The 12101-nt window shown below is 40.6% G+C and overlaps 1 protein-coding gene across 5 annotated transcripts in view; it reads right to left on the bottom strand.

Moving 5' to 3' along the window:
• The window catches only part of si:ch73-103b11.2 (GRIP and coiled-coil domain-containing protein 2), a 53143-nt gene that overhangs the window by 16309 nt on the left and 24733 nt on the right, over window positions 1–12101 (bottom strand). For 3 of the 5 annotated variants that reach the window (XR_009665958.1, XM_061028908.1, XM_061028909.1), the window contains exons 4-11: window positions 11407–11558; window positions 10078–10162; window positions 5137–5175; window positions 4342–4570; window positions 3374–3926; window positions 1991–2132; window positions 1747–1863; window positions 92–148 (exon numbers count right to left, since the gene is read on the bottom strand). Coding sequence is in view for 4 of the 5 variants with exons in the window: in XM_061028908.1 (XP_060884891.1) it covers window positions 92–148; window positions 1747–1863; window positions 1991–2132; window positions 3374–3926; window positions 4342–4570; window positions 5137–5175; window positions 10078–10162; window positions 11407–11558 (1374 nt within the window). In the remaining variant the exon portion in view is untranslated. The remainder of the gene's footprint in view (window positions 1–91; window positions 149–1746; window positions 1864–1990; window positions 2133–3373; window positions 3927–4341; window positions 4571–5136; window positions 5176–10077; window positions 10163–11406; window positions 11559–12101) is intronic. The other 2 variants (XM_061028911.1, XM_061028910.1) reach the window with 2 other exon arrangements.

Genomic DNA, 12101 nt, shown 5'->3' on the forward strand with positions numbered 1-12101 from the left:
AACACCAGTCCTCTATGAGTATACTATGATCTTATTCAGGAGGGGAAATAAACAGATGGTAATTCAATCCCACCAACGAAAACAAAATTACCATTCCGTCGTCGTAGAGCTTTGTCATCCATCCTTTTTTAAAGTTCAGCAGATCTGGCTGCAAATCAGACAGATCACAGCGATGATATGTTATCATTTGCAGAAATGAAGAAATGATCAATGAAGGGTCGTGCAGCTACCATTGACAAATCATGATCACATCAATGCACAAAAAAACAGAAAAACAAAAAAGAAGACAAACTTGAACATTTTTGAACAATTTTCCTTTTTTTTGTTATTAAAGAAGAATCCATCCTTCAGTGAGTTGCAGGTGAAATTCATGAAAAATATACTTTAAATTTCCTCAAACACTGAGCATTTAAGTGCATTTATTTACATTGAGGTCACAACCTCATGAGGTATATCTGCCGATACGTGGCTCCAGCTAAAGAGAGCGACTGGCGGGAGCTGGACTTTCCCAGTGAAACACAAACTGCTGCACATTGAAACCAAGCTCAGGTCTGTTTATAGACCTTAAAGTAAATCACTCGTCTTAAACCTGCTGCTGCTCTCTGAACAGTACCTTGCTTTTGTTGAGCTTCATGAGGTGCGGTGTCACCGTCTGGCACAGAGTCATTCTGACGGCTAATTGCCTTCACTTCATATGTTGACAATCTGTTTCTGTCCGTCTGTCCCGGGGGCAAACACACGACTGTAGCTGCTTCTAAACGGGCTATTTATAATCAGCAGTAGCATTGGCGGCAGTGGTGTGTACATGAATGTGTGTGTAAGTGGGCGGGTGGGGGCTCCGGCAGCTGCAGTGAGACCAACCCCACGCCGGCTGGATCGCCCTAACAGCGCTCTCTGAACTGACCTCAGATCAGTGAGGTGTCAGACTGGTGGGAGTCAGACCTCAGGAGGATATCAGTGCAATCTTAAGCAACTGGAGGACATCTTTAATCTGTCTTATGAAGACTGGAGAAAACAAGTGCTGATGTAAGAGTGTATACTTGGATGCAGTTGGAGTTTTGGTGCATGCAATATAAAATAAATAAATGAACAATATCACGTTTCCCAAGGCGTGTAGTCACTCCCTGAGCAGTCTAAATGACTTGAAGGCCGAGATTACATCACCTTCTTAAACAATGCTTACATACTCACCATAATGATTGAATCACTCACAATAATTACAATAATTAGTATATTGAATTGTTTTCACTCCTCTCACTTACAGATTGCCAAATGTCATTTACATATTGTCAACGCCATTGTCATTGACCCTGCTCCTTTACTTCTTGAGATAGAAAAAGATAAATAAAATCAGCCCCCTGAATGTCCTTTGAAAGTATGAAAATAAAGTCTCACTTTTATCTCATGGAAGCGTGTTTCTTTTAAACCATACATCGCTAAATACCAAGTGTGTCTAAGTTCGTTGTTTTACCCTCTTGGTCATCAAGTTGGCACAGATGAGGAAAATAAGCAATAAAATCTTCCCCAAAACACCAGGCCTCCACTGCAGCATGATGGGTTCAGTCCCTGCTGCAGGGTTTCTAGACATCTGACAGTATTGAACACCTTTGGCAGTTTTTGATGCTGAGGAAGCGGTTTAGGATCAAATCCATCATTTTTTTTTATTTCAATCCAGTGTTTGAGACCTTGAAAGGATCTAGCGGTTCATTTCTCATTACAGAATTCTTCAATACTGTCGGTACTCACCGTCATTGAGGACTCGGTGACTCTGCGATCCAGTGACTTTGCTCTTCTTAAATTTGCAAAAGTGGAGCTGGACACATCAGGGACTGAGCGGTCCTTGCCTGCATCCAGTGACATATCCTACAAATAAAACATTATCGGGGGTGTGAGACTCACTTATTATTTAGAAGGATTTTTTTTTTTTTTTTATTCACACATGATCACTTTAAAGACACAGTTCTTCAGGATTAACAGAGGACTAGCATACATGTTTGTTAGCCAGATAGCGTCTCTCGCTGCGGCCTTGTCTCTGGATTTGCGTGGTGTTAGCGGGGGGCTCGTTGGTGCTGCCCGTGTCCATCTGCTCCAAATGCTTACCCTCTTCATATCGGCCGATGATTTGAGCACGCCTGTGGGACACAAACAAACCATTCCTTTATGCCTCATCCCTGAAATAATAGTCTAAAATCAACACTTTTGATTGAGTTTAGCATCTAAAACAACTGTTATTAAACAGCAGCATATATCAAACATACCATTTTCTTTAAAAACACGATGCAGCATATCATCTTTAAATGGGGGCAGATTGGCATAAAAACAAAACTAAAGGATGATATAAAAGTAAATTTGAGTCTTTTTCCATGATGTGTACAAGATGTTTCAGTGCAGAATGCAATGCTGCCTTAACTGCACAATGTTTACATTTATTATAAGAAAGTCTGGCTTCATTCTAGACTCAATTTCGCTTTCATGATTAAGAATGTGCAACATGAGGTAGAAATAATATCCCCAAAGAGAACAATCCAGAGACACACCAAAGAATAAAAGTAATGTTAAATGACAAGAGAATAAACTTCAGAGGAAAAGGACTAGAATGGTGGATTAAGTGTTTGCAGAAGGAGCCGCAATGGAAACACATTCAGGGTTACCTTAGGAACTTGGCTTGTAAAGGTTTATGTATGTGGTTAAGAGTCAGACACAGTGTGTAAACCCACCACCAGAAACAACCACCAGAATATTTGAGTATTGCACAGTATACACAGGAAACCAGGTGTTTATGAATGAGAGCGCTCCCAGGCAGTGCAGAGATGAAATGATAGAAAGCAGGAATCAGCGGTGACCAGCAGGGAACAGCATTGGGACAGGGGTGGAAGGGTTGGTTGAGCAATAGGTCTGAGAAGCTCTGTTCAGAAGCCCCCTGGAAAAGATCAAAACAACAAACTAGCAAGGTAGCAAGAGCAGAGAGTAGAGATCATAGATTAGAAAGTAACACATGCATTTAAAGCCTCAAAATCATTACTTGCAAACCACTGGTAAGCCAAGAAGGACAGCTTTAGCAAAAATGCACAAGAGATCAAAGTGCCTTGAGGACAGCAGCCACAGGGTGGTGCTAAAAAACTCAAATGTGAATGCTTAAAGCAATGCATGGGCTGTATATAATGGATCACTTTGCATTTTAACCACATGTTTTTAAGGCTATGCTAAGGGCTAACAACCAGTGGCTCAATAATGATTAGAAGTCTTGTTTGGCTGAATACATCTGTATGTTTCTGTAAAGTGATGTATGTGCAGCCCTCATGTATTATCAGAAAGTAAGTGAAAACTTAAATGACTCAGTTTTTTTTCTTTTAACTGATCAACAACCTCTCACCTGCGCTCCTCCCCAAACAGCCGAGCCACCTCCTCTCTGCCAGGACTCCGAGTCCGCGCCCTCAGCTCTTGCCGCTTTTTCTCTGAGCGGAAGGCTTCGCGGTAACTCAGTCTGCGAGCACGGGGCACATCCGACAGAGCCGTGTATTCCCTTCCGGGCCGGCCCACTCTGCCTCCTCCACCACCACTGACACTACCAGTGCTTCCTCCACCACCACCGTGTCCCTCCCAGGTAGGTGTAGTCACGCTGGGATCAGAGTCCAGCGAGCTCTGGGAGGAGCTGATGGTGGAGTAGCTGGGGGAGACCAGAGAACCTGGAGAAGGGAAAGGATCTTGGGAGGGTTGATAAGGGGAAGTTTGGGGGTCTGACTCGGACTTGTACCTGGGACTGGTAGCTCCTAAAGAGGAGGAGGATGCTGAAGAGGACAGGGGCAGATGCTGGGGCGGCTGAAAATGCGGTGCAGACTGTGGAGAAGGCTCTGACTTGGTCTTCTCCAGGGAAAAGTAACCACTCTCCACTCGTACCTTACGTCCAGTGCTCACAGTGGCAGCATCTGAAACGAGGACGCACAGATATAAAAACATCACAGACAATCAGAATCAGAATCAAAATCAGAATCAGGGTTTATTGCCAACTACATTCACACATACAAGGAATTTGACTTGGTGTATTGGTGCTAAACAATTAACAAGGAAATAAAGCAGAACTAACAACAACTTAAATAATACAGTATAAGAAGATATTACAATATATAAAATAGAATTTAAAAATGTAAAATATAAAAATAAAATATAAAATGTAAAAAATAAAAAACACAAAATTAATGTAAAAAAGGTGCAATGTAGGAGCTGTGCAGTGGATTATGAGAAGAAAAAAAATGAATCACAAATCACAAAGAAGTATATTTTAGTAAGTAGTATTTGCATATTAAGTAAACAAATGGCTTTGCAGGTGAATCAAGGCCTCACCATCTTGAGTAGTGATACTGGACTCTGGCTGGCTCTGGTTCAGCTGGCTGATGCAGGAGGCACTGCGGCTGCAGGGGATGGTGGCCCTGCTCCAGCGGGTCTCCTCTTGCCACAGAGTGGCGCGGCTCATCGGGACACGCTCGGCGCTGGCGATGCTGCTGGGCAGGCAGGGGATGCTTCCCCCGCTGCTGCTGCTGCTGGTCACTGTCACCTTGGCCGGGCCGGGCTCCTGAGTGGGGGTTTGGGATGGAAGGAGAGGAAGGGAAGAGGAGAGGACATGATGGTAGGTAAGGTCACAGAGAGACTACAACGAGGATTACGAGGAGCAAAGAGATTAAAGGACAATTAAAATACTGACAAGTGAGCTCAACAATATGGAGGTTTTGGAGAAAATAATCAGTCTGTGATCAGTTGCTTGGAAAGGAGACAGAGACCAGCAGCTTGTCACAGATCAGGTTCATTCACAGCAAACACATCCGTGTCAGTGAAGGATCGAGAGTGTTCTGCGGAGATGGAATCATTGGAAGAGAATTTCTACAGACAGAAAAATGTAAATATAAATCTCTTCATCAGATAAAAGACTTCAGCTATGACTCCCAGGTTCATTTATGTTAAAAAGAGAAAGCAAGATTTCTGAAGAAAAGCACATCCCCCACAAACATGCTGCTGATCATCACTCTTGAGAATCAGAGAGAAATCAAAAAGATTGTCCTTTTTAATCACCTTTCACCTGAATAACTTTGATTATAATAAATGTGACTTATAGGGGCAGGGAATCTCAAAAGTAGGACTCACTGGGTGTCCATTCATGTCTTCAGTAGCTGCAAATCCAGCCTGCCAATCACAGAAAGCTTTTAATGTTAATGTCTGTGTTCCATCTGTAACCATTAAAATCAGCTATATGACAAAGTCTCTCTCTCAATAGGTTCTTTAAAATGTTAACCATGAATGAATATCCTCCTTCAGTTACTCTATCAGATACAAATGATCCCAGGTATGCTCCCCCATAAGGATTTAGCTCCTTTACTGTATATGGGTTTAGAAGACACATGCATCAAAATAGCTCCGTAATGTCTCTCGTCCTCAGAGGTCTCGACCCACCAGACATAAGAAAATATCAGCCAGGGGATCATTTGTGTATTATATCTGATTAGGTGCCTACATCTCTTTGCTTTGATAAGAAAGCTCAATGTTGAAATACCCCTGAAAAAACTATTATTTCTGAGAAATGTACGATCTTTGAAGTTTGTTTGGACTAATCCAATTACAGCTTTAAGTATTAAAGCATGGCATGCTGTCAGAAAATTAGAAGGCAGGGGTGCATTCGAAATGTCATTTTTTCTTAGGAAGGTTCCTAACTGAGTGAAATGACCCGGAAGCATTTAAGTAGCAGCCATGATAAGAGTCGTTCGAATTCTCTATAAGCAAAGGAAAGGTGGGTCGATGCTTCCTTTATAACCTCCTTTAGCATAGGATACACTGGACCATCCTTTACCAAAGGATATGAGATATGCCGCCCCACAGTTCCTTGTGGCCGCAACATTTAAAGCGAGGCGCGCATCTGACCGTTCACGAACATTAACGATGATCGTAAAGTGACACAGATCATGAAAGGGATAAAAAGATAAGAGACATTTTTATCCATATGATTTTTTATTTAACGTATTTCATTCACCTAAGAATGCTTTGTGCAGTTGTACATTTGTATAAAACATTATGTGGAGGTTATATCTTACATAAATGTAACAATTAATTTCATACTTATGTTGAAGTTGATTTCTGAGTGGACAGGAAGGTGATGGTTTCACTTTTCTTACTTGTAGCCTGGTAGCCTATATGGCTTTTATTTCAATCCCAACCTTGTGGTGATTAGGATTATTTCACCGGTAAGAAGGCACAGGGGAAAGTTTTTTTAGATGCGTTTTTAGTAGTCCATTTTCTGAACATTGTAATTTCAACACGGCGGACTCACGTCATTAACCTCCGCCGGCCCGTCGCATTTAATGACGTGGCCTAGTGGAAATGTGGTCGGATTGTCAGAGCAACGAGACCGCCTTTCCCTAAGTCCTTTATGAATTCTCCTAACATCTTTCCTTAACCTCATGACGTTTCCCCGGGGTTAAGGTAAAGTGGATAGTGAAAGGAGATAGGAGGGACAATTTGAATGCACCCCAGGTCTCAGGTCAGCTCTGTCTTTACTCCACTATGTGACATCCTGATTTTCCACCTGGAATAATAGACATTAACTATTGACTTTGGGAAAAATAAGTGATTCCTTATTTGCACAAATTACGGTACTTGAGGGATCCCCCTTGATGTCTTCAAGTCAAACAATTGGAAGATACATTATTAAAAAGAAGGACTTTTTCCTGTATTTACAAGTAAGGGAATTTGTCATAAGGGACACCACAATCCTTAAAAGTCAAAGTATTTCAAGCTCCGAGAGACAACTTTTTATAAAACAGCTGGGCAGCTCTTCTATATGCTTAAACCTGGGAAAGAGGTCTCAATGTTGCAGACAACTCCTGGAATGATGTTTGGGAGAATGCAAAAACATTAAAAAGGTCTGTAACAGAGTGAAATCAATTTAAGTCATGATACTGCAGAGGGTCCACATATCCCCCTCCCAACACTTATCCCCATTATGTTCCAAGAGCAAAATAGAAACAGGTGGTCTCACCCACTGCCTGTGGCCTTATAGAAAAGTGCGGCAGTTCTGGCAGATTATAGAGGAGGAAATCAGGAAGATTATGTCTATTAGGATGAATGGTGACACTTTATATTTGCTACTTGGTATTTCTCATACAGTCATCACTGACAAATTTGAAAGGAAACTCCAACCTTGTGTGTAATAAATGTATTCTTTGAACTGTATCACATCTGAAACACATTGTCTCATTGCATTATTATCTTTTTATGTGAATGCTGCACCTCTCACCTATATGAATTTGAATGCGTATGTGAGCCAAAATGTTCAGTTCACATGTTTTTTGTTTTTTTTAAACATGGAGTTCAGCTTTACTGCTCTGATTATCCATTAAAAAAACTGTAAGCATCTTAGACTACACAATAATCTGAAGACTACCAATATGAGACAAAAGAAGGTTGCCCTCACTCGACTGTTTGGAACTCAAGGTATGTGAATTAAGAGGAACTACCCAGAAGGCAAACACGTCACTGTGCTAAAGAATTTACAAGAGTTTTCAGACACGTGTTGCAAGAAAGTCGAGTAAAGGTGGAAGGTGAGTTTTCAGGTGGAAATGTGAGATTTAAATGATATTAACCTTAACATATTTGTGGAATCTTGTCGATATAGGAAATATCACATTGCCATCCAAAAACAACTGAGCAGCTCATTAGACAATTATAGATAACTACACTGGCAAGCAACGAGCCAGTCACATTATGGGCTGTGATTACACCGTGTTGTCCCTGACCTCTTCACTGTTATTTCAAGTGATGCTCATTTCACACACATGCAAGACAAAAAATAATCTTGTTCCATTGCATCAACCAGGTTTTGTACTAAGCCTACACGATATGGAAAAAATATGCAATGTGCGTAAACACTGGTCAATTTTTGCAGCCATTAAGATGTGAAATGCAATTTAAAAAACAAAACATAAAGAGAGCATAATGAAATATAAAACATGTTTTATGTCTATGTGAAAATGTGAAAGTCTTGGGATGTGCAGAGCGACAAAGAAAGACTTTAAATACATCACATGGGACACAGTGAAGGTCACGGCTGTCTCTCTGCAAAAGAGCCTGTTAGCGTAAAGCCAGCAGGGTCACAGTCTGGTTCAGGGCAGCGTCATTAGAGGAACCAGACAATCAACTGCAGAGACAATCTTGTGTACACTCATCACAAATTTGGCCTTACAACAAAAAGGAGGAAGCAAAGGGGAAAACCGTTTTCCACAGTGGGTGGTCTGAACAACACTCAAATATATGCTTCATTCTGTCATTATAACTATTTTTATAATACAGCTTTATGAAGTCCTGTTGTTTTATTTCTATCTAACAAGCAGGAATTAAGACTGCACCAACATGAAACAAGCCTTTTTGTTCTTTTTTATTGTCTTCAGTGTCATCTATTATTAACTCAGAGTGCTGATCACTTTTCTATTAGACTATTTAACCGCATGTGTTTTGGTTTCTAGGTACTAATCTTTGTAAAAATATACTTGTTATTGTTATGTTATTTCCTTCTAGACACTTTGCCTACCTACTTTACTTACTTACCTGGGTCTCCTTTAAATGGCTAATCTTGAAAATCAACTAAGAGACAGAACTACAAGGGAGGAGGGGTTGCATGTCTAATTTTGCCGACTAAGGTATGCATCTATAATAATTCAGCAGGGGCTCAGGGTTGGTAGGGTATACAAATCCAATGGACATGGACAGTTTGGGACAATAAGAAGCTTTTACAGACTATTTCCTGTTGTTCAGTTTTGAAAAATATAAAAAAACAGGAGTCATATAAGAGTAGTCTGAAACAGGAAAATATGTTTATGAGGATATGACAACGGTTTGTTTTCACCATATAACAACAGAAATGGTCTTAAAGTCAACATCACACAGTACCCTACCATTCCTGAACTAGAATTTGGAGCTGTTGCCACATTTTTACAGCCTACACATAGGTGATGATTTTTCAAAAAAGGAAAAATCTGTTTTGAGCGGGCACACAAGGCTACAGGAAAGACACAGGGCAAAAAGCCGGGCAGATGATACAGCAGCTGCTGGACGTGACAATGAAACAGAGTGCATGAGCAAATTCAGAGGCGAGAGGATCACGGTCACATTGCTGAAAGTTAAAGCTGAATGTTATTTTAGCTGGCAGCTGGCATTGTTACTCTTAACTGTTTGCACAGAAATGTTTTGATAACTCGCTTAAATTGCCTGCCAGCTAACCAGGTGATACTGTATTAAAACCAGAAGTTGGAAGCATAACAAAGCTTCTTCTTCTAAAAAAGAAGCAGCCAATATGTACAATAGTACTTTATTACAACCAATGAAATGTTAACACTGTAACTCTTTAGCTAATGTCAGAAAAGTATGTGGCATGCAGTCTGTGTGTGTATAGAACACCTCATGTGAGTCAAGAATGCAAATATGGATTGCTGTTGATCATGCTGCTGGCAGAAAAACAATACATCTCACTCCATCTGAGGGGAAAACAGCTGGTGCTGTTTGAGTGGAATGAAAAGCCTCCATGCTTACATACCTTCACAGCACACAGTCCTTCAGAATATGTGTTATTTTCTTTTCTGGTTGTAGCAATGGTACACATTCGGATCACTTGTAATGTTTATTTCCTACAGTATGAATCTGAAAGTCATGTCCACGTTCAAAGTGTGAGCAGAAAAGCCAAATATAGCTCACTATCAGTCATTTGGAAAGATTAGATTTTTCGGCCTTCACCTAAACCTTTGTAACAGGCACGAGTATCAGAATGGTTGCTGCACCTGTTTCCAATACAACCAATTAGATTAAATGACATGAACCTTATAATTTTCTAACTCATTTGTAAGACCACCCTCCTTTTTCACCCTCAGAGGAAAATTCTGTTGCTTCAGGCTTCACTGGAGAACCCTTTTTTAAGTTGAACATGCACCATCCGTACAATAGGAAAAGAAAAGTCGTTAAAATAACATGAAGTTCATCTGAATTTGGTTCAGTGTTAGCAAGGTAACAACATTTTACTATGGAGCAGGAGAAGAATGTTATTACCTGGTGAGTGGGAGGATCCACCTTGCGTTTCTTCTTCTGGTTCTGCTTATTGGTCCGAGGATAAACAGTCAGAGCCTCCTGCCACCTACACACAGTAAGATAGTCAAAGTGTTGTTCTTGCACCCGTGGTGGATCAATATATGATAAGAGACCGAGTTCTATGCAGCAAAACATAAAGCATTGTGCCTGCCAGAGAATGTATTTGCACAACAGGCAGAAAAAGATACAACTCTACCAAAATACATTTAACACCAACTCCTCATTAAACAGGGAGGTAGTGCACACAGAGCTTCTTAAAGCTTTTCTTTAGTATTGTGACATTATGTCTTGATCATTTATATATTTACTGGATCAAACAGTCCAAAGTGTTTACTTTAAATAATAATGATGAAGTGGACAAAATAAAACTAAATCAAACAGTTTATTTTATAAAAATATCCATCAAGATTGACATTTCATTCATGTAAGACACAAGATATGAGAAAGCCCTGGATGTTTTGTGGAAAGAGTCACCGTGGTACAGAGCAGTTAAATACTTTTCTATACCACCCACTAAGTAAAGAGTCCCAGTATAAACTGTCGTACTTTAGGTACACATGATATGACACAGGTATTGAAGAACCAGTGCCCACAATGGAGCTACTTTAACACAATGAGTCAGATAGGAACATAAAAATAATATATATTCATTAAAATAATCCAGGTTTTTATGCCACTGTCAGTCAATGATGACCTTGCGGGGGTTGACATGATTGAGTGACGGCAAAGAAAGGACCAATGGGTGCCAGATGACAGGAGAAGTGCAGGGATCGAGCAGGTAGAATAATGGAGAGTGGGTGTTGTGAGTCACAGTACCCTAAGAATAGCCTTAATATGCGAGAGCCAAGGAGGGAGAGTGTGGTGCAGAAACATACTTTGATTTGTAGCAGTAGAGGAAGGTGACAGTAAAACAAATCATGAGGCTTAGAGTGTGTGTGTGTGTGTGTGTGTGTGTGTGAGGCATACAGGGGTTTGTGAGCAGGGAGAGAGAGAGGGCAGGAGAGGAAACAGTTCAAGAATGTGCACTGTCACTGCAGTGTGGATTTCAAGTCTCTGAAGAGCAGAGCCTGAAGGAGCCAGTAGGGGGCAGAGCAGTTTTGGCAGCAAAGGCAGTCACACATAAGAAGTCTTAAGCCTCTGACATCCACTCAAACCAAGAGAGAGGGAGAGCACAACACAAGCCATAATACCCACTGGAAACAACATATTTCCCTTTTAAGACATGAAGGTTGATTGTATATTTGGAATTCCTACATTTAGAGATCAATGTCCTGGTTTTTTAAGCCTTACCCGTTGATAATTTCTTTGCACTCAGCTCGTATAAAGTGCTCTTTCTCAGGGGTCAGGATGCACAGCGAGTTCTTCTGCCCCGTCCTGGACTCTCCATCGATGACGTCTGAACACTGGTTCATGTTGATCGTACCCTGGGGGAGAGTGCTGGGCTGGAGGCCGCAAAAAAAAAAAAGAGTGTTAAGTGAGGAAATGAACAGACGTGCCCACATATCCCTCCACATGTCTTTTCACACAATCCGCCCCAGCATCACTTTTCCTGGCAAGTTTGTCATGCCAAGCACTGATATAACAGTCTGTATGTGCAGGCCAGTGTTCCCGTTAAATCTTGCTGTGATATTTCAAATTTCTGTGATACAAGCTCTAGAAATTGCAAGACACTAATTAGGCCATTGCATCATACATAACGCTTTAAACTTCACATGCACCATTCAGAAAGAAAGCGTCAAAGTAGAAATATTAAGGATGATTTTTAAAAGGGGAAGTGAACATTAATTGTTTGTAATATTTATGTATTTAGCATGACATTATTGCGTTCAATTAATAGAAGCAATGCAGTCCAGGCTCAAGTCAATAACAGGAATAAGGATGCATTTCTATTAAATTCAAAGTCAGGCATAGAAAAGGCATACATTAAAAATGGTTACATTGTATCCTTTCTTAGGTATTTCATATAGTTTTGTAGTTTTTCTGGT

The sequence above is a fragment of the Labrus mixtus genome, chromosome 21, assembly GCF_963584025.1.
Source record: "Labrus mixtus chromosome 21, fLabMix1.1, whole genome shotgun sequence".
NCBI lineage: Eukaryota > Metazoa > Chordata > Actinopteri > Labriformes > Labridae > Labrus > Labrus mixtus.